The sequence below is a fragment of the Tenrec ecaudatus genome, chromosome 1, assembly GCF_050624435.1.
Source record: "Tenrec ecaudatus isolate mTenEca1 chromosome 1, mTenEca1.hap1, whole genome shotgun sequence".
Taxonomy (NCBI): domain Eukaryota; kingdom Metazoa; phylum Chordata; class Mammalia; order Afrosoricida; family Tenrecidae; genus Tenrec; species Tenrec ecaudatus.
The window spans coordinates 48,657,224-48,683,558 of record NC_134530.1 but is presented as its reverse complement, the minus strand read 5'-3'; the positions used below and the strand labels follow the sequence as shown (position 1 = coordinate 48,683,558).

Genomic DNA, 26,335 nt, shown 5'->3' with positions numbered 1-26,335 from the left:
GCAGTGTTGGGCACCACAGTGCCCAGCTCAAAGTTGGCGGCCACGTGCTTCCCCCTGACTGGGTGGGCTCCCCACAGCTCTGGCAGTCGCCCCAGCTCTGCGTCAGGCTCCGGACAAGGCGCACCGCCCGCGAGTGGGTCTTCCTTCCCAGAGCTTTGACTCGCATGTCACAAATCCAGTCTGTTCCCATTTCACCACGTTGGCCAAGACTGAACTGGTCAGGGCTGAAGTCCTTCGGCAACACAAGGTTTGGGCAGAAAGCAGATGGGAGCTGTCGCTGTAATTCTCTCGCCTCAGGCTTGTCCCTCTTCCTCCTAAGGACAGTCATGTGTGCTTCCGGCAGCAGTACTGCCAGGCCCTGTTCCGATTACAGGTCCGAGCTGTGGCTGAACTTTATTCATTCGAGGAAAATCTCCTGTGCCCTGCTCCGTGGTAGTCATCGTGCAACATGTCACAACAGTCGACAGGGCATAATCTGTGCCACCTGGAGTGTGCCTTCCACGAGGGGAGAGCCACTAAGGAAAGTGCCCAGGCCTTGCCCTCGCGGGTCTCTAGGCTATCGCGCATGGCGCCCCACGGTTGCGGGCAGAACCGGCCTGCCGTGCGATTTTCAAGTCTGACTTTCGGAAACAGAGCGCCAGGACCGTGTACAAGACATCTCCCTCTGTGTCCTCCACCCACCACCCTGCAGTCAGGAGCTGAGCGTTAACTGTTCGAAACACCCAGGGCTAAACGGACGTGAGTTTCAAGGTCTTTGCATCAAACGACGCGCCGTGTGGGTGCTTGTGGCGGCGAGAGAGCATGGGATCCTCGAGGTGCGACACAGCCGTCTTCACGGGGGTCAGTCCGCTCAGACAGGGCTTCTACACCCACTAACGGGCCAACGAACCCCGGATTTCTTCCTAAAACGCAGATGCGGACTTAGTGAGTCTGAGGAATAGTTTTTGTCCCCCAGTGGCGGTTTGTTGATAGAATTGCCGCCGCTGGCTCAATTCGGGCCCCTGCAGTCACCACTTCTGTCATGTGAGGCGTGGTGGCCAAGTGTCCACTTGGCTAAGCCACAGCCCTGTGGTTCGGCCCGCTTTATGTCCTCAGCCTCGTTTGTGAGCTGATGTGCGAGGCTGAGTTCTTTGGTGGGGCTGGTCTTCGGTAGACTCGGCCGTCTTGTCGGAGTCTGCCCTTTGTCATTCCTGCGTAGGACCTGAGCCAATTGGGGTTTGCTAACTCATTACCAGGTTGAGTCAGGAGAAGCCACTAGTCTTGGCCTGACAGACCCATGGGCTTAGAGCAGCGGTTCTCAGGACCCTTTGGGGGGTTAAACAACCCTTTCACAGAGGTCTCCCGATTCATCACAGTAGCAAAATGACAGTGATGAAGGAGCAACGAAAATGTTATGGTTGGGGGTCACCACCACATGAGGAACTATATGAAAGGGTCATGGCACCAGGAAGGCTGAGAACCCCTGGCTTGGAGCACCCCAGTCTCCACAGCTGTGTGAGCCATTTTCTTGAACTACTGTATATACTCATGTATAAGTTGAGTTTTCCATCACATTTTTAATGCAGTTTTTGTGGTAAAATTAGGTGCCTTGGCTGATATTTGGGTCGGCTTATACTTGAGGATATACGGTAAATGTTTTTTCTCGCGCTCACACATATACACAGCAAGTAAAAAAAAGTATTGCTACGAAATCATAGTAACCTTTATTAAACAAAAATATCACAATACGAAGCTTATGTTTCTCAATGTATCTATCCACCACCTAGGTCTACACGGCTCAACATGGTAGTCCACCTCTCACCCTTCCCTGAAGGGTTTCCCACTCTTCCGTTCACGCCATGTCAAAGTGGCAGTCTGGGCGTCCTTGCACGCCTCCTGTAGCTGTTTTGAATGTTGGGAACAAAAGGCAGCTTGAAGGGCAACAGCAGGGCTGTGGGGAGACGGGGCAAATCTCGGATAGAGCGTCTTAGGGCGCCCTCGCTGCCTACGGAGAAGGAGCATGCACCTGCCGTGATGCAGGGGAAAGAGCGCCTTTCCCTCATCGATGCAGTGTTTGGTTTTCTTAAACTCTCTCCCGAATTATCCCTCATGATCACCCTCTGTCCCTTTACCAGGTTTACTCCTTTGGGATTAAAAAGTTCTTTAAAAAGTCTGAATAACCTGTGAGCCAATCTCTCTGCCTTCCACTGAACTGACCCACCAGCTGCCCTGGGCAGCCACAGGTTCGACTGCCCCTTTTCTGAAGGCCACCTGGCGAGAGTAAAACAAGTGCGCTGCTGAGAGAACGTGCCCGCAGAGAGACACCATTAAACATGTCTTATGCGGGAGAAATCTGTGCGTCTGACGGGAGCCCGAGTAGCTTAGTTTGCCCCAAGCCTCCAACAGGTGGTCTGCACGCGGCTATGCTGCTGAACGACGTCTACTTCTCCTTCTGACAATCAGCACCATCAGCTCTGAGGTCCACAAGAGCCCAGTCTACACCCCATCATGAAGACGGCCCAGGACCGGGTGTGCCTTCCATTGGGCAGGGGGTGGCCATGCATCTGGGCTGACTCGATGGCAGCCCCTAGAGGGCTTTGCTGCTACCAGGCCACCAAGTGGACCACCGACTTGCATAGGAGCTAGCCCTAGGAGCCGGGGCTCTGTCTGGGTGAAGGGCCTTGGCTCCCCACTTCCTGCTGCCCTTCTGGACATCATCTGGGAGGCAGGGAATTTGCAGTGCTTTTGCCTTGTGCCACACAGTTGCCATAGCAACTCCCAAAGCTGGCAGGGCACCAGGAGCCATCCTCTTTTGTCAAGGTAGGGAAACAGCCCGGGGAGGTTTAGTAGGGGGACGGGTCACCAAGCCAGCGGGGGCAAAGCTGGGGCCAGACTACCAGCTCCCTCCTGCCTGCTCAGAGGGCACGCCTCCACTTTGGCCGGCCTGGAGCTGACTGGGGCCGTCAGAGAGGCAGCCTTGCAACTATTTCTAAGGGCCGTTAGAGAAGTCAGCTCAGCCGTTCACATCAGTCTCAGAGGTCAGCTAACCCTAGCGGGTCTAGTCCCTGCGGCCCGCCTGCACACGGCCCGCCTGCACACGGCCCGCCTGCACACGGCCCGCCTGCACACGGCCCGCCTGCACACGGCCCGCCTGCACACGGCCCGCCTGCACACGGCCCGCCTGCACACGGCCCGCCTGCACACGGCCCGCCTGCACACGGCCCGCCTGCACACGGCCCGCCTGCACACGGCCCGCCTGCACACGGCCCGCCTGCACACGGCCCGCCTGCACACGGCCCGCCTGCACACGGCCCGCCTGCACACGGCCCGCCTGCACACGGCCCGCCTGCACACGGCCCGCAAAGTTTTAGCTCAGCGCCCCCTGCGGGGTGCGCTTTGCAAGAAGCCGCAGCTGCTCGGACCGGTCATTCGACTCTCAGGTGGGCAAGCCCCGAGACACGGACCTGGCATTCTTCTTGTTTGACAGGACTTCTTGGGGAGACTGGACATGGGGTAGCTATTCCGCATGCCAAGCTGGGCGATTCAGTAACGGTGACCCAGTCCGTCAAAACACGCGGGGCCTGCACATTCCGTAAATACTTAACTGCCCACGGCACGTCGTAACGAGGATGTCTAAGTGGAGGCACCTTGTGATGGGCAGAAAGCCACCAAGACAACTGGAAACCGCTGTCGGCAGCCCCTTCTTCTTGGGAGCATGCGGGCCAACTCCGAGGCGTGTGCCCGGGGGAATTGGGGTCCTGGCATTAAGGGTGGTGTGTCGGCCAGGCAGGCTGGGGGCCAAGACCCAGTGAGGCCATCCAGCCATGAGTGAGGGGCGGCTGCAGAGAGCAGTCTTCCCAAACTGGGGCCCAGACCAAAGGTCACCGCAGCCCACAGAGGGACACCACGAGCCAGGAGAGCAGGTGGCTCCTCGGGGGTGAACGTGCGGGACAAGAGGGGGAGCGACTGCAGGGTCCAGTTCCGCATCGGTAGCAGACGGGGGTAGGTTCCAGAAGGTAAGCCAGCCTTGGCTCCAAGAGACGGCGGCGAGGGGAGGCGAGATGAATGGCCTCAACAGCAGACTGAAACCCCACTGACTGCCTGGCTCCCGGCCGGGCCTGTGGAGGAAGTGGGGGGACACTGCCTGGGGGGTGGGGGCTAGGAAGGCAAGGGAGCCGACCTACCTGGCTTCACCCTACAAGTGAAAAAGGCAGAAAGCTGGTTTTATCTGCAAGAAAATGTTTATTCTTCCGAACCCCACAGGAGGAAAGGGGGGGAGGAGGGGGGAGAGAATGCAGTCAAGACCAAGTATTTTACGTAAACAGAGTCCCCAAAGGCAGCAAAATGAGGGGACTCTCAAACACAAAAGCCAGGTGACAATTTTCCATGTTTTTGCACAAAGATGAAAAAAAGAAAATGTCTGTAACAATTCTAAGTAACACTTTTATGGCGACAATTTCACAAGATGATTCAAAAATGCAATGTGCACACCTGGCTAACGCAGGGCTCTTGTGCTTCATCCCCACAGAGCTCTGTGACCAGGACGGAGCCTAACACTTCGGCGAGCCTGGCTTGCCTTTGCTTTACAGGTGCCGACGCCCTGAGCAGGAATCCCAGCACTCTGTGCTTCTGGCATTCAGGGCAAGGAGACAAAACCAGTCGACTGGGTTTCTTGACTCTGCTAGCTTCCAAATAATCCTGACATGCCCTTCCCTCCCCACCCTGACCTCACATGCCTTCCAAAGTGGCCAGTGCGACAAACATCGACAACAAATCTTTGTGCAGTTTGCTCAGAAAACTTTTTAAATAACAAGGAAACAAAATCCACCTTGGCACAGCTGCTGTTTTCAGTCAAACACAAGATGATGAGAAGTGGGGACACAGTTAAATAAAATAAATAAAATGGAAAAACCACCTAGAATCGCAGCTTTCTTAGCTGTCATCAGTCTCTTCCCTGCAACGCTGCCCAGCTCCCCTTCCCAAGGTACTTTGCTCCGGTAATCACCGAGCCCCGGGCAGCTTTCTATTAGAAGCAGCTGCGAGGCTGGGGCCTTGGTGGGGACGGCAGCCCCGCTGCCACCAGGATCCACAGTGAGCTTGTAATAGACAGACGACAGATGGTGGTACAGCGGGGCCCGGGGCGGGGGTGGAGGGATAGCTTAAAGTGATCCAAGCGTCCTCTGGAAATGTCTTTTCCCAAGGCACTGTGCACCCGACGGCTGTGCACCGGACGGCCGCTCGCCGCTTTCTAGGCCTAACCAACTGCTGGGAACCTAAGTATTTCAGACACCGCCCTGCTCTGTTAATCAAGCTCGTCTCCTGTCTCTTCTCTCGGCTGACACCACGTGGCTGGAATTTAGGGGGGCCTTGGAGGGGCGGTCGGTTTTTATTTTCTGGACTATCAATAATCAGCTCCCTGTATGCAGCTATCGAACTAAAGTGGGTCGATTGTTTAATGAACCCTCTCGCTCTCGACATGATCCGATGTGCTGGCCTGGCTTTGCGGGCAGAGCAGAAATAGAGGGCGGAGGAGTGGCAACCCGGCTTTGTTTAGGTTTCGCTTTTCTCCTTCAAGAGGAAGCCACGTGAGAATACATCAAAGGCAAAACTGGCGACTTGAAATCCAAGAACGGTTTTAATGTGTTGGCCCAGAAAAATAAACTGCTAAGTTCTGTGAGGTCGTCTAGAAAGTGACACATGAAAAACCGATGGGCAGTTCTATCAGATTTGGATGGTCTCCCCCCTCTCATTTTAAAAATGGCAACGTATACTGTCCCACAAAATACAATATAAACTTTTTTTTTCTTTTTTTGTTTGTTTTTTTTTTTAATCTTGACTGCCAGAGATGCTCTTGCACTGCCTGCTGGCACCCGATGGTGGGGCACGCCCAAGCCGGCCTTCATTTCTTCAGGGGCTGGTACACAGAGGCATTGGGGTCGAGTCCGGAGGGGCTGGTCTCCACAAACTTGGAGGAGTAATGGGGGGACACGGGGCTCAGGGGGCTGGCGGCGGCACTGTACGTGATGCTGGGCATGACCGCCATGACCTCGGCAATCTTCTGTTTGAGCTCCTTGATCTCCTGGTCCTTCTGCAGGATCTGTCCTGGAGGAAGAGCGGAGACGGGGCCAGTGAGGAGGGCGAGCCTGGCAGTGTGAGCTCGCAGGGGGTGGGGGTGGGGGGAGGATGCGCACTTTTCCTGGGAGGGGCCGCACACTCGCATCGTGCCTCTTTTCTTGCCCCAGCTACGGGGACAGGGCCCGTGCATGAACCGGTGGCAGGCTGGGCTGGCCTGTGCGCTTCGGGGCTGACTGGCCCAGGGTTGGGGTCAAAGTGATTCTGTGGATGTGAATGGCCTATGATGGCCTCTATCCAGCTGGAAGAGCACATTCCAGGGCTCCGGTCCAGCCAGTACCTCAGACTCAGCAACACAGGGGTTCCCATGGGAAGGGGCACTGTCACTGTGACTGCTGCCTGGGGGGGCCCTCCGTCACCCGGAGCTGGTCCTCAGAGGGAGCCTTTGGGCCATCTGGTTTGTACATGCAGGGACAGACATCAGCCTGAACAACTTCACGGCACGTCCTCCCCACTCAGTTTCCAGGTCCTGCCTTGGTCACCTCCCCTTCCTGGGCATCTCCTGCCACCTCCTGTCCGCTTGCAGTCCATATCCACTCGCACCACTGTCCCTGGTCTCTCATCCTGGATGCCTCCCCCCCCCCTCGGTTCCCACACATGCTAAACATTCTACCCTGCTCTGTGCTTCCTGTGCCGGTGGCCGGGATGACCACCTGGAGCACTCAAGGCTTCATGTGTGCCACCCAGTGGTTCCCCATCGCAGCCACCAGGGGGCCCCAGAGCCCACTCCCAACTCTCAGTCACCTGGCTGATGGCATGTGCCCGCCTGGGACAGAGACTGTATCCACTACTGTATCCCTGGTCGCCTGCTGATTCCCCTCTCCCCCCAAATCCCAACTCAACAGAAATTCCTCCAGTTAATGGGCGCCTAAAGGTGAGAACACTGAGTCTACAGAGTACACAGCTTCTCCAAGTCATCCAGTTGAGATGGAGGCAGCACCCCAGCTCAAGACCACTCTGTTCCAAAGCCCACGTAATTTCTACGGTGCCTCAGGTCCCCGTCGACTGAGGGAAAGGCAGGACCTTCACGAAGGTGCATTACAGCTGTGCTCATGCTCAGGTCACGGCCCTGAGGGGTTGGTGGAATGGTCAAGAGGCCGCCGTCAGAGGAAGTCACCGTGGAACCCAGGGGGGTTGGGTGAGAACCCCTGTGGTGGGAACTGCCCAGAGCTATGGTGGCCCTGCACCCTGCCTCTCCTTTCCGTGCAGTCTTTCTGTGAGCAAGAGGCCGCGGATGACGAAACACCCATCTCGGAGTTTTGGAGAGAACGGTCTCTGGGCCTCTTTATGGGGATTCTGGGGCCAACAGCGAAGAGCCCAGGCCAGGCTGTGCGTTAGTCTCAAGCTGCTCTAGCCCACCAGCCTCTCTGTGGGTGAAGGACGAGGCTGCTGCTCCCACAAAGATGGGCAGAGCGGGACCCCACTCCGTGGCGGTGGGAAGCTAAGCTCCTCTGGCTACTGCGAGGCCAGTGCTACTCAGCCTGGGGCTGGTGGGGGTGCTTCCATGCTTGTCCCCTAAGTGCATGGCGATGAGCTGAGCCAGGCCCAAAGTCAGGCTTTACTGCAAGATTCCCAGGAGCCTCCTTCTTAAACACCTCTCTCTGAGGCCACAGCCTCTCCGGCCACACTAGCTCGATTCTAAGCCCTTTCTCTGCTTGCTGCTCTGCCTGGGCCACTCGAGCCATGCAGAAGCAGCATGACCTCCAAACCCCCCTTCCCCAACAGTTCTGACTTCTCTCCATTCTCCATCAAACTCAGCCTCTCCTCTCCCCTCCGAAGCCTCTTCTGCTCTCCTCCTGGCTCCTGCAACGAGCTTCCCAGCCTTCCCCAGCGTCTGCCCTCTGCGCCCCCGACACTCCCCTCTTGGCCCACGAGACCACAGACAGCTATGGCACTGGCCGTCTCGGCTCTCTCTTACCCCGTTACCTCCAAATTCAGGGGCAGAACCTGTGCCCCTGTTCCCCCTGCAAAGCTTGGGAGACACTGCATGTGGCTTCACTCGTGGCCCTCTGACCGCCCACTCTCGTCCTCCACCTCTTCTGCTGAGGCCACCGCTGTGGACACGGCTCGCCCTTCCTTGGCCTACTCTTCCCTCAGGGAACAGAGCTGGCCCTGCTCTGCAAATGCACGGTTTCATTACACACCCTGCCCCTCTCCTCAGAGGGAGTTCTCAGCCCACCCCACCCCCACCCCCGGACTGCACTGGTCACAGAGAGTGCCGTCCCAGGGGCTACCAGGTCCAATCCGTCCTACTGTCGCCAAGCCTGCCACCCGCCTTCATGACTCCCGGTCTTTCTGAGTGTCACTGGAGTTTGCCCAGAAATGACCCGACTGGTCATATGATAGTAGGGGAATAATAATTATTTCCTGGATAAATTCCAAATTTCTTGTCATCAAGTCATGTCAAGGCTACGTTGAGAATCTTTGCAAATCTCCCAGGTCACTCAGCATTCTCTCCCTGGGCTACAGGGCTCTAGAAGACCCAGCCCTGCCCCGGCTGCTCCTCCGATGTTCACCGAGCGCACCCCTGCTCGAAGGCTTCCTGTTCTGGAACCCTCTCCCTCACTGCTTTACGCCATTCCTGCACCCACGACCTCCTGGTCTGTCATACATTTCCGCATTCGCTGTCTGTCCGCACTAGGGCTGGATCCGGAGGGATGCTCACAAGTCCAGTAAGGACCTGCCTATGAATGGCCTGCCCTCTAGCCTCTCCTCCCCTTCGTCTTGCCCCCACCGAGCCTTCCTGCCTCTGCCCAGCATGGGTCAGCTGCCCTGGGGACCAGCTCCCGCTAACTCCGTCCACTGCTCCGCAGTTGCGATGCTCCCCCAGCGCTCGCTGTACACAGCCATGCAGTGGCACCGAGTCCCCACCAGCCTGTGAGTTCACTGGGCAGAGACAGCTCGTCGTGTCCTGTGTCCTCCCACGAATGCTCTCAGCTCAACACGTTCGCAGACTGAATGAACAAATGAGCTGATTCCTAGACTTCCGTGCTGGACACTTACCAATCTCCTGGCAGAGAAATGGGAAGTGCCCTTTGGTTCAGAACTTTCAGGGGAGGGGTGCTCTCTGCGACCCTGTCCATTCTTGTCCGGCTCTTCTCTTACCTTGGGCGATCTCGAGCTGCCGCTTGGCGTCCCCCAAAGCGGAAAACAGGTCCAGTTTGATCCTGGTCTCTGCGCTCAGGCTGTTCTCCAGGTGCTGTGTTTTATCTTGCATGGCGGACAGGGCGGACATCAGCACCTCAGTGTCCTTCTCGTTTTCCTTATACTTCCGAAGCTCCTGTCATGAGCACAGACAGCAGTGGGACACACGCTCAGGCAGCCACGTCCACAAGTTAGCTGAGATCCAAATTAAATCCCACTACTGGTGGCACCGTGGTTACATACTGGGCTGCGAGCTACAAGGTCAGCGGTTCAAAACCACCAGCAGCTCCCGGGAGAAAGACAAGGCTTTCTACTCCCGTAGAGTGACAGCCGTGGAAACCCCGCAGGGCAGTTCTGCCAACGGCAATGAGTGTGGGGTTTTGGAGTTTTTCTTGTTGACTTGGCCACTAGCACTGAGCATCCCAACATCTTGTGGAGCTAGACATTACTGCTTACAACATGTATAGTGATACTCATGCAAGAACCGTTTAGGGGAGAGATATCTGTATTGGGGGTATAGGTCTATGAGTAAAACTGTCCTGCCAGCCTCCCTCACAAGTACGCAGAACGTCTCCTTGCCGGGCAGCTGGAAAGGTTGATGCAATGCTGTAGTTCCATTGTCAAAACTCGACTGTGAACTTACACTAAAACCAACAAAACTGGGAATAATTCTGACTGCATGTAATGCAGAATAAGCACACAAAACCAATACTCAATAAACAGGTACACAATATTGGGGGTGGGGGGATTATGAGATATCTAAACACTACAAGGAATTGAGAGTAAAAAAAAATCACCCATAATCCCCAAGTCTAAGTAATACTGTGAAAAATTTTGTCTTCCCTTTTGTCTTTTAATCAGCACATAAACCTCTTTAAGCATAACTGAAAACATATCAAATGAGCAATTTTATATGTAGCTTAAAATTTTTTATTCCAACTAATTTTTCAAAATATAATTTTAATGGCTACATAATATTCTTGTGTGCATGCATGTCACACTGCATTAAAAAAATCTCAGTGTTCAGATTATTTCCAATTTTGCATTTAAATTTGTATTTGGGGAGAAAGACAAGCCTTTCTACCCCCTAAGAAGTTGTCTTGTCTCAGAAACCCACTAGGCTAGTGCTACCCAGCACAAGGTTGTGACGAGTCGGCAGTAACCTTATCTTTGTGCATCAATCCCTGGTCTGATGTGCAGACATCTCCAAGGGATATGCACGGCGCTGCTAACTCTAAAGTTGGCGGTTCAAACCCACCAGCCACTCCTTGGGAGAAAGAGACTTTCTATTCATATATACATATATATATACACACATATATATTGGAAAATCGATTGTCATTATATATATCAGAGATCTTTACAATATTTATAACTTCTTCTAGGTTACACGTCCACCAGCAATGTGTAAGGACTATTCTGTGGCTCACCATTACCACTTATAAACACCAATGCTCATTATTATCTCTGCAAGTCTGTCTAGATGAGATAGGCGGGATGAACACTCTGGAGGAGAAGCTAATGGGACCGATGGTTCCGAGGGGACATGGGAGAGGGGGAGGTGGGGAAAAGGAAGTGGTGTTAACAAACCCAGGGACAAGGGAACAACAAGTGATCCGGTGTAAGAGGCCTGGTAGGACTTCATCAAGGGAAATGTAACCGAGAGGAATTACTGAAACCCAAATGAAGACTGAGCATGACAGTGGGACAAGAGGAAAGTAAAAGGAAATAGAGGAAAGAACTAGGGGGCAAAGGGCATTTGTAGAGGTCTAAATACAGGCATGTGTATATATATATATATATGACGATGTGTAAATAGATCTATGTGCATATATTTATAAGTTTAGTAGTAAGGTAGCAGATGGACATTGGGCCTCCACTCAAGTACTCCCTCAATACAAGAACACTTTGTTCTATTAAACTGACATTCCATGATGCTCACCTTCCAGACACGATTGCTGAAGACGAATGGGTGCATAAGCAAATGTGGTGAAGAAAGCTGATGGTGCCTGGCTATCAAAAGAGATAGTGTCTGGGGTCTTAAAGGCTTGAAGATAAACAAGTGGTCATCTAGCTCAGAAGCGACAAAGCCCACATGGAAGAAGCACACCAGCCTGTGTGATTGCGAGGTGTCAAAGGGATGAGCTATCAGGCATCAAAGAACAAAAAATCTTATCACAGTGAATGAGTGGGGGTGCTAAGTGGAGACCCAAAGCCTATCTGTAGGCAACTAGACATCCCCTTACAGAAGAGTTGCGGGGAGAAGAGCCAGTCAGGGTGCAGTGTAGCAACGATGAAACATACAACTTCCCCATAGTTCTTAAACACCTCCCCCACCCCCTACAACTATTATGATTCCAATTCTACCTTACAAATCTGGCTAGACCAGAGGATGTACACTGGTACAGATAGGAACTGGAAACACAGGGAATCTAGGACAGATGAAGCCCTCACAACCAGTGGTGAGAGTGGTGATACCGGGAGGGTGGAGAGAAGGTGGGGTAGAAAGGGGGAACCGATCACAAAGGGGGAACCAATCACAAGGATCTACATATAACCCACTCCCAGAGGGACGGACAAGAGAGAAGTAGGTGAAGGGAGATGTCGGTCAATGTAAGACATGACAAAATAATAATAATTTATAAATTATCAAGGGTTCATGAGGGAGGGGGGACAGGGAGGGAGGGGAAAAATGAGGAGCTGATACCAAGAGCTCAAGTAGAAAGCAAATGTTTTTGAGAATGATGATGACAGCAAATGTACAAATGTGCTTGACACAATGGATATATACATGAATTATGATACGAGTTGTATAAGCCCCCAATAATTTTTTTTAATTGATGGATGGTTATAAGAGCTGTAAGAACTCCCAATGACTTATTAATTTTAAAATTGTAAATACACACACACAATGAGCCTCCCCCCCAAAAAAAACCCCATCAATGCTCATTTTAAAGGAGAAAAATGACACCTTTGTTCATGTGCATTTCTTCAGTGACTGAGGGGGATATGTTCTTATCGGTTGTCCATAATGTTTTGTGAGTTATCTGTGCACATCCTCTGCATGTGTCCCGACTACTTTAGCTCGTCTTAGCATGCTATTTTTGAGCTACTTATATACTGAGAATATTAAGCCCCTAAAACTTATTTTATTTGTTGTGCCATCTGTTTCTGCTCTAATTTCACTTTTCTCCCCCTCCCTCCTTTGTAATTTCTTCCATGGCTTTAAAATCAAACTATTTCTACTATCCTTCCATTTTTTTTTCAAGTTGGTTTCCTGTATCTGACCATTCGCCTGGTATGGCTTGCTTTCTACGTGTGATGTGAAACAAGCTTCTAACCGTGGGCTCTTCTTTGCAGTGACATGGACTGCTCGAAAGCCCCTGCCCCGAGCCCGCGCTATGCCACCGACACCCGAGGCCGCCTGGATGACATCAGCGTTAGGCTTCTCTGTCATCGAGGGTCCTGCAGCGACTTGCTGGTATTTCTGCCCCCCAGTTCCACCACAAACCCACTGCTGCCAAGTCCACTCGGACCCAGAGAGTTCCTGGAGAACTACTGAAGCAGACTACCCAACTTTCTCCCGGCGCGTGGCTGGTGGCTTCAAGCTGCCCACCTTTCAGCCAGCAGCTGGGCACTAAACCACAGTGTCACCAGAGTGCCACGTGATGCAAGTGACAGAAACCTTCCAACTGATGGCATCAGTTCTCAATGTCCTTTGGAAGAGCCAATGTCAAGTGCTTGGTGACGGAAAACAAGCCCCCAAAGACTAGCTACGTCCACGCACGGGTGTCCTTCCACAGCGAGCATTGCGTAGAAGCACAACCCTGAAAGGTGACTGACTCCCTGGCCAGGGGCTGAGAAGTATCAATTCCGAAGGACACGAATCCGGCCTGCCCAACCTGCCCCAGCAGAAGGGTGTACCATCAGCGCCCGGCACAACACGTCAATCTGGCTGGTATTAGACTCTGGGTCTGCGGCACAGGACTTACAAGCTGGACAGGATTAGAGTTATGAGTCTTTTTGCCACCGGGTGGTTTTCAGGTGTGATGGGGTGTGGCTTGTATCAAAAGCTGGCTGCCATCGAGTGATTCCGGCTCACGGCGCTCCTCTAGGACAGGGTAGAACTGCCCCGTGGTTTCCGAGACTGCAACTCTTCATGGGGGTGGTCTTTCTGCCAGCTTGTTCTGTGGCAATTGGGCTGTGAAACTGAAGTTTTGTGTGTTTTCCCTGTGTGGTGATACTCTCCAGGGAGAGACAGTGAGACAGACTCACAGCCTTGAAGACCTGTCTCCTTCCCCATCAGATCCAAGGAGGGACTGGTGGTTTTGAACTGCTGACTTTGGGTTTAACAGCTCCACGTGTAATGCGCTACACCACCAGGGCGCCTTAGCAAAGAGGATGGATCTAGCCTAGAACAGGAGTCTATAGGAGAGGGAGGTCTCTGCTGCCTTGCCTCCCCTGCCCCACTTTACCTGAACTTTCAGTTCTAGTTCTCGGATCTGGTCTTCCTTCACCTTCATGTCCATTGTCAGCTTCTTGCCCTCGGCCTCGAGTTCTCGGATCCGATTCCGCAAGGTTTCCGTGCACTCTCCCCTTTGTAGAAAAGAGACGGGAATGAAGGGTTTCTAAGACAGGTGTACTCTCACCGTGAGGTTCCGTCCGAGTCCTTTTACAGGTCTGGCTTCATTCTCTGTCCTTTGTTAAGACTCCACAATCATCTGTAAGAATTATTTCAGAGGTCTAGCACGAGGCCGCTACCAAGCTAGGTACTTTACCTATACCGCCTTACCCAGCTTTATGGGGCAAGGTGTATGACCCCACGTCCCAGGGCAAGGGAGCCAGTACTAGCACAAGGCCACCGTCAGAGCAGGAGCGCGCGCGCGCGCGCGCACACACACACACACACACCACCCCCCCAGCAGGGGGCGCTGAGCTAAAACTTTGCAGGCTGTGGGTTGGGCGCCTCAGGTGAGCTTTGGTCACTCGCTGCCCCAGGCCTGTAGCAGAGCCTAGAGGGAAGGGGAAGGAGCAGCATCGGGCTGCTTCTCAGAGCTTTAGCACCCCCTGCCCTCGTGTGGGTCCAACTCACACTGCTGGCTGGGAACAGACAGCAGCCCAGTGTAGACAGTGGGCGGTGCTTTGCCTCGCTTGTTCCGTTACATAAATGTCTCCCCTGGCTTTGGGAATGTTGACAAGGGTCTTATCATTTGTATTGTGGTTTTTATATTATTTCTAATTCTGTGTTTATTATTTCTGTGGGGTTTCCCAGTGTCCCCCCTCAGGAGTGGATGCACGGTAACGGATACGGGTTGATGGGGGTGCAGGGGTAGGGGAGGAGACAGGGAGGGAACACCAGAACTGACTGATTGCACAACTCATTCAAATCGCCCCCTGACAATTTAACCAGGGGGGAGATGTTCTAAAATTGATGTGGTAATGATCGTACAATTCTCCTTGATACGACTGAACTATGAAGTGTATGCTGTGTAAATTATGTGCCAACAAACATGTTAAAAATGAAAAGGAGGGCCCGGGACAGACTGCACGCTTGAGACTGACAACTTCTGTGTAGATGATGCAAACAAGAGCAGGAAAGGATCGCACCGCCTTCGAGTAGATTCCGGCTCGTAACAAAACTGTCGGGCAAGGTAGGACTGCGCCTGTGGGGTTCTGAGACTATAAATCCTTATGCGAGCACAAGGCTTCACTGTTCTCCCTCAGAGCAGCGCGGCTGGTGGTAGTGAACTGCTGACCTTCCAGTGAACAGCACAATGTGTAACCTGCTATGCTATCTGCCCCCACCCCCCCCATCCAAGGACCGGCTACACCAAACAAGCTTCACTAGAAGCCAATGGGACCCAGAAACCAAACCAGCCTCTCAGGTATGTGAGGCGCTGAACAGCAGGGTAACGGGCCTGAAGGGTCCTCCTGGGTGGGTTTTTGAAAGGCTGGACGGTCACTGCGTGAATGAACAAGAGCACAGGACAAACCAGGAGACTGTCCAGAGCAGCCTCCTGTGAGTGTGAAGCAGAAAGGCCTTAACACTAACAAAGAGAAGCGCCCACCCTCGATGCAGGGTGGTGAAAGGGTTTGAGAGTCTGGATAGATCCGAGGTTCTCAACCTTTGGGTCGTGACCCCTTTGGGGGGGGTCACAGGGGTCGCCTGGTTCATAACAGTAGCAAAATGACAGTGATGAAGTAGCAACGAAAATAATGTTATAATTGGGGGTCACCACCACAGTGAAAGGGTCATCGTGGCGTGAGGAAGGTTGAGAACCCGAGACAGATGCTGCTGGGGCAGAGAATGGGAGAGTGACCAGCTGGCAGGCTGAGGGTAAGGCAGAGTCACACAGGGCTACTTCCTAATCGCCTAAATGACAATGCATCAATTCTACAAACACTGACTTTAAGAGAGCGTCATTAGCATACCAAAGGTGGCCAAATAAACTACTTGTTTAACACAGCAAAGCAAAAACTGAAGGAAAAATTAGACCACACAGATACAAACCAGGAAGGAAACCCCTAAGGAAACAAAGATCATGACAGACCTTCCTTCTGTAGCTGCAGACCCACAAATGACCCAGCCCTCGGGACGGGCCGCACGGGCTGAAAACCCAAAGAAATGGGGATGAAGGGGCGCAGAGACCCTCCCCTTGTCTCCAACATAAGCTTTGACCGCCTCCCCCCTGCAGCCAGTGGCTCCAAGCATTTCCCTGGATCTTTTAGGAGACAGCCCTCAGTTTGCATCAGGCCACAGTGTCAGATTTTCTACCGGAAACTTCATCGAGGGTGGTGCAGTGGTTCCACACGGCACTGTAGTCCCAGGGGAGCAGCACAAAACCCCAGGGAGAAGACAACAGGGCTCTCTGCTCCGTCAACAGTGAGTGTCAGAAACCATCCCGTCGGGTCGCCGAGAGTCGGAAGCAACTCGAGGCAGTGAGTCAGGTTTACTAGAAACTAGTAAAACTAGTAAGAAAAAGCGCCGCTGTTTCACCAGCTCATTGGCTGACACCTGTCAGGCCTGAGCACATAGTTAGCTCACTGCTGAGGCAACCAAGAACTGGCCTCTCTCTCTTCCCTTTTAAGGCAGCCTCTGGAAGCATCTGTCAGACCCAGTGCTGCGAAGGCCATGCTGACTCACAGGAAGCCCTGGGCGGCACAGTGGGCGATGGATGCATCGGGCTGCCTGCCAGCTGCTCCAGGGAGAACGATGAGGTTTTCTGCTCCTGTAGAGCTGTAGAGACCCAGACACCCATGGGGCAGTCCTGCCCTGCCTGACAGGGTCACTGTGTGCTGGAAAAGACTACAGCCTTCCTTCTCCCGTGGAGGGCGGACAAGAGAGCACTTAACCCTTGCACCGACAAGGCTCTTCTACACCTAAGGGTGGAGAACTGTTGTATGTGGCGGGGGAGGTTGCAGATGGAATCAATCTTTTCCTAAATTTAATTCGCTCCAAGCATTCGGTCATCTGCAGTCTGAGAAAGCGACTGGGCCGCTACTCTTACGCAGGCTCTGGCCCCGACACCTGGTGGCCGGGGAATTCCCTCATCCCACCTTATAGGTGAGGGCAGTGAGGGAGGCAGCTGAGCCAGCTAATAAAACTGTCCTTTAAAAACAATCCACCCCACCCCGACCCTGGAGGGTCACGGTACTTTGGACCCCGTACCCCGTGTGTCTGGTGCACGGCAGACGAGGGGGCCGAGCCGGGCGGGTGCTGCCTGCATACCTGGACGCAGCAGCAAACGCAGCGGCCCGGGCGGCCGTGGCCTCTTCCAGCTTCTTCCTCTTCTTCTCCTCCAGGAGCTGCTTTTCTACAAAGCTCCGGGCTTCCTGCTCAGCTTTTAGCTTCTTCTCCAACTGGCTGATATTCTGCTTGTCTTTTTGCTTCATTTGCACCGCATTATGTAACCTACATGGAAATGAATGTTACAGTGGAGTTCTATCACCTGAAACGACCCCTCCCCAGGCGCCCCCACCATGCTTGGAAAAACACAGCTTTTATCATTTTCCGGCCAAGTCCATAGGAGGTTTCAACAGCAAACCGTAAACATCAACTGCCAGAGTTCCCAGAGAACCCACACTGCCAGTTATCGAACAACTCCTACATTCTAGTACACAGGCTCCCTGACAGTGGGTAGCTCAAAAACAAACAGAAGGAACTTCCTTCCTACCAGGGACCCACCGGTGGGTCCAGCTCTACAGCCCCGGAGGCAAGGCTGGGGGTAGGGGGTGGGGGTGCTTCCTAAATACAGTTCTGCTGCAGCCTCCTGCAGCCTCTGCTTTCCAGCTGTGCGAGGTCTTCTCAGAGCATCTCAAAATAGATCTCTTCCTCAGAGTCACAGCGGGCTGCCTGTCAGAGGAGCCTTTCAGCCAGATTCCCCTCCCTGCCTGCCACTGCCCGCACCTTCCCACACCGACCCCAAGCCAGCTCAGCTCCGCTCGCCTGTGTGCGAGCAGCTTTGCCTATGGTGCGCTCTCGGTTCAGTTCCCCGCCCAAGGGCGAAGGCCTTCTCTTTCCACGTGGGAAACCCCGAGGCCCAGGGCCTGCCCGCCCCAGCCTCCGTCCCCATCACAGGCACACACTGCTGAGAGACTCCAGACAGACAGGCCCACAGCGAGCCAAGAAGTAATTCCAGAATAAAGGAAGGAAAAGCTGAAAAAGAGTTCACAGGCCAGAGCTGGCTTCTTATCTTCTCTCCAAATAAAATCAAGCAGAGATCACATCACCTTTTTAATTCTGAAATCAAAGTAAACGTAGTGGAACCCTCTGGAAGCCTCCACTGAAAGGAACAAGTGTCTCAAAATAGGGCAGAAATGACTTCTCGTCAATGTTACTTACTTCACAAAGACTCCGTAAGTGCTTAAACCAAGAGAAGAAGCCATCAGTAAGCAAGAGGAGGCAGACTAATCAACTGTTCTTGGGGTGGGGAGAATAGGGTTTCGTCGATTTTACACACATGTGTATATCTGTCTTGGGTGGGTCAACTCAATTAAATACTTGAAAGAACTTATCTAACGAGTCTTCCGGGAGGCACCACTGGGGCTGGGGTGGCACCTACTTGTTCTGCAGCAGCTCGTTCTCCTGCCGGAGCTGGCCCATTTCTGTGCGGATGCCTCGCTCGGTGCTCGACAGGGAACCGATCTGGCTGCGGAGCTCTTGTTCCACCTGCCTGCTGGCCTGCAGGTCCGCCTTTAACTTCTTAATGTCTTGTTCCAGCCTAGGAAAAGGAGAGACACAGCGTATTCATCAGGGGCGGTCCCCCCAGGGCTGTGGAAGGATGGGGGTGGTGGTAGTGAACCTCCCCCTGGCAGCACCAGCAGGGGATCCCCATCCACAGTCACCTTGGAGAGCATCTACCTGGGTCGCAGCCTCTTTCCACCAGGGCCGACTTGTGATTTCCCTCATGCGTGTGCACTCAGGGGCAAGCAGGGGTCTTGAGTTTGCTGACACGGGAGCAGAGGAAGGCAAGGAGAGCATGGTAGAAGGCGACGATGGTCCCCTCCCTGCTGGTGGATTCGAGCAATCCACAAGGTCTTCAGTTTGAGACCACTAGGTGCTCCGCGGGAGAAAGAACCCATAGGGACGATTCTACCCTGTCCTATAGGGTCACCTGAGTCAGAACTGACTTGATGGTGGTGAGTTTGAGGGCAGGTGCGACCCACCCTGTCTGCCTTGAGATACCCCGGCAGGCAGAGCCCCTTGCCCACTGGCTCGGAGAACCTTCTGAAACACAAGCACCCTTGCTGACACTGTGACGCTGACCCACCAAGCGCGCAGCTCACTGGACCCAACACGAGGCGGGCCTCGCTATGTGCTCTATGGGCAGCAAAGCACCCATCTGTGTGTGTCTCCTCTTCAATGCCTACTGCTCGCCCAGCTATTTTCTTCCCGACAGCAGCAGAGTTCACGTAAGCAGTAGTATTAGGAACCTTTGATGTGCGTGTGTAACTGAGAGGGTAAAGTCCAGTCCTTCCTCACGGGAGGCCTTTACGATCCCTCCTACAAGGGGCCAACAGATACTTACAATGATTAAGCAGTACCACATGGGAGGCAAGGAGGGACACCCTTAACAGCTAATACTTACTGGGAACTAGGTGCCAGGCACTGGCAGCCAGACTCGATGGTATTCACTCACTGAAGCGACACAGCCTCCGTGAAGCACATCAGTCACCCCTCTTTTGCAGAGGGGACGTGGGTCTGAGAAGTGTCAGCCCCGGGCCATAGAGCTCCACAGTCCACGCTTCAGCACGGGTTCCCGGCGTGAGTTCCGGGGAGGGAAGAGCAAGGGGTGGGTTGACTGAGGAAGGCTTTTTTAAAACATGGACCGTTTCAGGAATTTGCGCGTCATCCTTGCGCAAGGGCCATGCTAACCTTCTTTGTATCGTTCCAATTTTAGTCTATGTGCTGCCGAAGCGAGCACGACTGAGGAAGGCTTTACAGAGAAGATGGGAACTGAGTGGGGCCCAAGGCTGGGGGACAGAAGGGGGTGCATTCTAGACCAGGGGGCAGAAAGCTCAGGCGGGGAAGCATCAGCTGTCCCAGGTGGACGCAGTTGGCACGGCATTATCCAGCACACCAAGAGGACTGCCACTCTAGACTCAGAGAGAGCTGGTAGTGCTCCCTCTGTGGAGCGGTCAGCTGTGAACATGAAACCTCCAAGCGCGTACCTAAGTGTTGCAAACCGTTAGCACAGCTGCTAATGGGAAGGCCAGTTTTGAGCCCGCTCTCGGGTACCTTCACAAGAAAGACCTGGCCACTCTACCAAAACACTAGCCAGTGAAAGCCCTGGGGAACACACTGAGACACGGCTGGGATCACCGTGATTCTGAAGTGACTTGGAACCCTGGTGGTGCAATGGTGAAGCACTCAGCTGCTCGTGGAAAGGCCGGCAGCTTGAATGCCCCAGCTGCGCAGAGGGAGGCAAACATGCAGTCAGCTTTTGTTGTGGTTATGGGTTTGGAAGCCCTAAGGGGCAGTTCTGGTCTGTCCCACAAGGCCACTAGGGTTCAGAACAGACTCAACACTACACAACAGCGTGGGGTCAGGCACTCAGGCACTCGATGTGGCTGCCTGGCCTCCCTGACGACACCGAGAAGCACGCTGATTTCTCTGGCTACTTCTTGCCAACTTAAGAAAAGTATCCCAAGAACACACGCGTCACGAAGCCCAAGCAGACCAGCCAGCTCCTGTCCAGCGCCTGGGTGCACAGGCGAGACACCTGGTCACTCAGAAGCACCGCCGGGCCCCGGCAGAGCTCGCTCCCCAGGGAAGGGTCACGAGTTGCCATCACGCCACCCGTTCCCTTTTGCCAGGGTTATTCCAGTTGAACGTGTGCTTGGAATGGCCCTGTCCAGTTTCAGATCTGCGCCTGGCCCACCACCGTGCTCACCTCAGAGGACCCAGGGGCACACACCCACATTGGGTCAACATGCGTCGCAGGTAATCCCCGCGAAGGTGATTTCTCTTCCTTATGGAGCCACTTTGCTGGCCTGCGCGTGGCATTTAGGTGAGAACAGGGCACGGCATGCTTGAGGGAAGGACCTTGGGGACAGACAGGGCTCTCGACTCGGCTCTGGGCCACCTCTAAGTTGTGGACAGCATGTACCCTCCCAGGCCTCAGTTTCTCCACCTGGAGACCGAGGGTCTCTGCCGTCACTCCCTGCCTGGTGCAGGGTTTCTGGCTCTGACATACTTTGCAGACAGACAGCTGTTGATTTGCTTCTTCAGATTAGCAAACCGCACTGTGCCGTCTGCTGAGGTGCAGGGTCAAGTTCCCAGTGCTGTGGCCGGCCACCCAGGGGAGACGGGGCTGCCTCCGAGAGGGAAGGGACAGGGAACCCTGCCGAGGCCAGGCCTCAGTCACTTGCAGTTACCGCTTTCTCTCTTCTCTTTGCATTTCCAGTCTTACCGCACCTGTCTCTCTCCCACGAACTAAGAAGGATCACGATAGTTGAGTGAGCTGTGACAGTGTCTTAAAAACAAACCCAACGTCCAAAGCACTAGTAATCTGAGTCGGGAGAATGGCGAGGCTTCCTATGCCCGTAGAGTCGCCGTCTCGGGACACCGCTGTTCCCCAGCCCCCCCGGGGGGCAGGTCTAGCTGTCCTATGGAGTCACCGTTGAGTGTGGAGCTGGGGTCCACGTGGGAAAGCCAAGTGCAAATGGCCTGGGGCGGAGGGAGGTCACCTCAGGGCACCAGGAGACGCAGACGCAGTCCTTCCTTGCTTCCCCAGGGAACACTCTACCGCAGCACTGTCCCGGACATAAGGACAGACCCAAAAGCCCAGACAACAAACACCAAGCCAAGTGGCTACAGGGATATGCTCCTGCTGTGGATTTACCATCAGCTGTATGCTAACAATTCAAATCTCTAATGTGTACTTGACAACATCAACCACTTATTGACGAGAGATGGCGCTGGGCTGCTTCAGGCTTTTCCACGGCGGCTACCGTGGATTCTATGGATACCTGAGTGGCTAGTGACTTCCCAAGCCTGTGAGTTAACACCGGCATCCCCAAACTGAAGGAACACTGGTCCCAGGAGCAGTGAATGGAAAATGACTTCCAAGTGCTACATGGTAAATTTGCAGTCATTTAAAAAAATTTATGATGGGCAATTTTTCATGGTCTCTCCACAGAAAAGCAGTAATTTAACCTTGAATGTTTGCTCTATATTTTAAATCCTTACTAAGGTAGGCAGTAACATGATTTACAATTCTTTATTAGATTTATTTTTCATTACAAAAGCGATACCCAGTCTGCACAAAAACAGGTGCAAACAGAAACCACGAGAAAGAACACAGACAACTCATGACCCTCGCACCAGGCAGAAGGGCTCTCACACGCGGGATGTCTGCTTTCTTGTTTCACAGGGTGACTGCGATGCTCTTCCTAAGAGCTCCATCACTGCGCAATGTGCACCAGGGTGAAACCACACCACAGTCCGACTTTGTAATATACAGCTCACAGTATATCACTGAAAAATGTGCTCTCGGGCATTTTAACGGGATTATGTCAGTAAATTGGACTGAGTCAAGGTGGTCAAGTGCTGTGGGCACCTCTTCGACAGACAGCGCTACTCGTGCTAATGATGTACTTAACCCTTCGGTGCCGAAGGTCGACACTTGCTAGGTGAAACGCAGTCGCAATTATTCCTGCGAGGCTCCACGTTCTCGTTAAATTGTGTTAAGAGGTTAAAAAAATCTTCAAATGTATTCATGGGATTTTTATTAAAATATCAACAGCTGCGACCCGAATTAAAAACATGTCGTCAGGAAGCAAATGAGGCTGGAGCAAGAGTTTACAACCCTTGCAACTAATTTTAGGACACAAGGGCCAAAAGAAAGGGGGACAATCCATCCATAAGCTCAGACGCTTGAGTGGGGCTCTGCCGCTCTCATCCCCACCCTGTGAAGGTACAGAGAAAGAGAGAACGTTCCCTGGGAAGAGCTATATCCCTTCCTTTAAAAAAACAACAACAAAAACCAGGACCAGATGGAGGGTACCCACATACTTCAACAAGGCTCGGCTAGGAAATAAAGGACGTCCTGTTTGCCCAACTCCAGGGAAACCAGTTTCACCCTGGCAAGGGCTGCCCAGTGCATGAGCACTTGGGCCACAGACAGGGCCGATGGCACAGCTGAAGTCTGTCTCTACTATCAGACACATCGGTCTTTGTCCGATTGTATACGACAATGAACTCAGAATGTTCCATATTAAGTCCCCAAGCTTTTCCTAACTGCTTTGCCAGTCATTTTTAAAGACTGCGAGGCTAGCCTCTGATCCCCGACTCACAGCAAGAGCTGGGACCCAGCTACAGCGGTGCTTCCTTGGGTGAACTGGTCTGACTTCAAAGCCAAACTGCCACAGTTCGGATCCCTCCGACCCACTCCAAATCTTAGCAACCACTACAGCTTGTTGCTTCATGTTGCTGGCTGCTGTCAAGCTGGTCCCTGACTCGCTGCAAGCGGAATACGCCACTGCCCAGTCCTGTGTCCCCTCCACGATCAGGCCGCCCCTCAGCCTGCTGTGACCTGCAGGGTTTTTACCGGCTGATGCTCAGGAGTAGCTCGCCAGCTCTTTCTTCCTAGACCCTCAGTTTGGACGTGCCGCTGAAACCTGCTCCACACCAAAGCAAGAGACAGGCCCCACGGTCGGATGCACGAGGCCTCCATCAGAAATCAAACCCGACTCTCCCACAAAGTAGGTGGGAACTCCGACCTCTAACTACAGCTGACCTCTGCTCTAACCATGACTTACGGAAAGCATCATGTACATGATCAATAACTTTGATTTTAAGAGGAAAACATTAACATTTTACAAGGGGTAATCTATCCGATCAAATGTTAGCAGGCACGTAAAGTAGGAAAAATAGACGAAGACAAAGAAAGGTATTAAGAGATGGCATTTAGCTGCTGTGGGTCTTATTTTTGGGTGTCTGAAAAGGCCTAAATATGTGTAATCCTCATCTTTCAGAAACCCCTTGAATTTCAGCTCACAGTGCTATGACTTCAAACATCTGACTGTCTCGTATGGGTCCTGCCAATAACTTTACGGTCTAAAATGATGCCTGGGTGAGAGGGCAAAGGATGCTAAAGGCATGGGGCAGTGAACATCCCCTAGGAAGCAAGTCTTGTAAAGAGGCAGACCCCATGACAGACAAGACGGCACTGTCTGACTGCGGCTGAGCGGGCCCCAACTCAGAATGATGCATGCACGACAGAGGGAGACGTGTCAGCCCGAGGCTGGGCGATGGACCGGCCCGCTCTGTTGTTCTTGTTGCAAATACACACAGCAGAACACACACCAAAGCAGTAATTTCTACAGACACAACCCATCACACTGATAATATTCTTGGAGTTGTACATAGTGGCCCACAGGATTTTCACTGGCTGATTTTCCTAAGTAGATCGCTAGTTCTTTCTTCCTGGTCTGTCTGAGTCTCGAAGCTCTGCTGAAAACTCTTCACAGCAATATACAGACCTCTGGTGACGGACACGTGGTGGCTGCTGGCTCCCTCAAACTCAGAGTCACACCCCATGCCCTCCCCAGGGTGCCCTGGTGGCACTGCGGGGGATAGGAAAACAACCTAAATGCACATCCCTGAGGGCCTCACGAAGAACCTCGCATTTTATCTCCAGCCTCTCCAGAGCTGGTGGACAAAGCATGCCCGAGGTTCTGCAGCACAGACTCACAGTCCTGCTTGTTCTGTGAGAAGGGCCCAGAGGTCATCTCCAATTTCACAGCCAAGGGGGTGGAGCAAATCCCTCACACAGCTGGCATGACCCACTGCGTGTCCAGACACCTACGCCCTCTCCAAGGTGGGAATGGCTAGTTTCCAATCCTACCTGCCCTCAAGGACCGTGGAACAATAAACTAAAAATAAGCCAGCATGAGACACTGATCATCAGACCAAGGAACCTGCTCCTTCTGTAAGCACGGTATGGCCTCCTGTTTGGCACCAACCGCTGCCCCGTGCTCTTGACTCTTCCTGAGTGTTTATCAGGATGATATTCCTGAGGTTTCTTCCTGGCCTTATAGTGCAGGTCTCTCATTCATCTGGCGCCTATCTCCTCAGAGCTTAGAACAGGACGGGGTCAGTGCTGTGGCATGCGAGGCTCTGGAAACCACAGCTCTACAGCAGGCTGACAGGGGTAAATGAGTGTTTGCTTATCAAGAAGGCAGGTGCACATGAAAAGAATGAATGAAGAGCTGAAGAGCAACTGCTTCATCTTGGTAAATACCTAATTCCATTAGGCAATCCCCTGGTAGACATTAATCATACAAGACAAGACTTGTTTAGGGACCACACAGCTGTCCACGCAGAAAGCTGAGCTCGTAAATCAGAGCTCAGTCCCCAGAAAAAAGACCGATTACCTTGTGCATCAGGTCATGCCTCTCCCGGGCCACCCCGCGGGAAGGATAGGCCCACCCACCTCCAGCCAGTGGGTCCATCCCCACTCCTGGTGGCCGACGGCTCCCTTGGGTCCCTGCGACTTGACGTCCTTATGAGAACAGGCTGCGTCACCATTCTCCGGTGGGGCCGAGCCCCGACCGTGTGGTGAGCAGCTCAGGCCGGGGCTTACTGCGCGACCAGGGCTCTTTGACAACTGAGGGTCGGCTCATTCACCCGAGACCACAGTCCATGTGTCCATGAGGGAGGGAGCTCCGCTCACCGGAGGCCTACCGGACCTGAAGCTGCCCCATCGACTGCCTTCACCACAGTCCTGGAAACCCCAGCCCACAGCTGCCTCGCGGCACACAACCCAGTGACCTGGTTACTAGATGGAAGTGTATTCCAGAATCACTCTGTCTCTGGCCCCTCACCTGTCCCGCATATTCACTGTCATTACGAAAAGCCAGAGACAGAAAAGGAATCAGCAGGTTTCCGCAAAACGGGCTACGAGGGCAACAAGGGCGCTGACTTGTCGAGGCCCTTTGAGAGCAGAGCAGCAGTGTGAGCGAGCGCCGAGTGCAGTGCAGCCCTTAGGGAGATACGGCTGGGATGGCGAGTCTGCAGCCAGCCATTAACCGGTCACCTCAGGGAGGAGGCAGCGCTGCCCCGATGGTCAGCTGAGGAAGGGGGCAGCACACCGCTACACGCCCAGGAGCGTTTTGGAGACATCATTCAAATGAGAAAACGGGAAAACAAACACTCAACAAAGTAAGGACAAGTAACTTCTGGTGTATTTATGCGACTTACTCTGAAATCTGGGGGGGGGGTCGTGGGGCGGGACTAAGCAATGATGTGGGAGAAGGCTCACAGTGGGGCTGGTAGAAAAGAGAATTACACACAGCACACACACACAGTCTGAGCTGGGGACTTAGGCGTACATGAAACAGTAGCTAATGCTTCCTTAGCACTAAGGCAGTGGTTCTCAACCCGTGGGTCGAGACCCTTTGGGAGTAAACAACTTTCACAGGGGTAGCCGAATACATCCTGCATATCAGCTATTTACATTACAATTCATAAAAGTAGCAAAATCACAGTTTCAAAGTAGCAATAAAAATTATTTTATGATGTTTTGAGAATGACGATGGCAACAAATATACAAATGTGCTTGACACAATGGATGGA

General features: G+C 53.2%; 1 protein-coding gene and 1 non-coding gene across 2 annotated transcripts in view; both read right to left on the bottom strand.

Annotated features, from left to right (window-relative positions):
* Positions 1–4,201: 4,201 nt before the first annotated feature.
* Positions 4,202–26,335, bottom strand: part of MACO1 (macoilin 1) — a 69,226-nt gene continuing 47,092 nt past the window's right edge. Inside the window, exons 7-11 of the mRNA XM_075552605.1 lie at positions 18,318–18,476; positions 16,985–17,167; positions 13,731–13,851; positions 9,217–9,391; positions 4,202–6,081 (exon numbers count right to left, since the gene is read on the bottom strand). Of these exons, the coding sequence (XP_075408720.1) occupies positions 5,879–6,081; positions 9,217–9,391; positions 13,731–13,851; positions 16,985–17,167; positions 18,318–18,476 (841 nt within the window). The 3' untranslated portion in view covers positions 4,202–5,878. The remainder of the gene's footprint in view (positions 6,082–9,216; positions 9,392–13,730; positions 13,852–16,984; positions 17,168–18,317; positions 18,477–26,335) is intronic.
* On the bottom strand, positions 19,573–19,679 carry LOC142438218 (U6 spliceosomal RNA). The gene has a single exon (XR_012782641.1). It is a non-coding gene; the product is annotated as a U6 spliceosomal RNA (small nuclear RNA).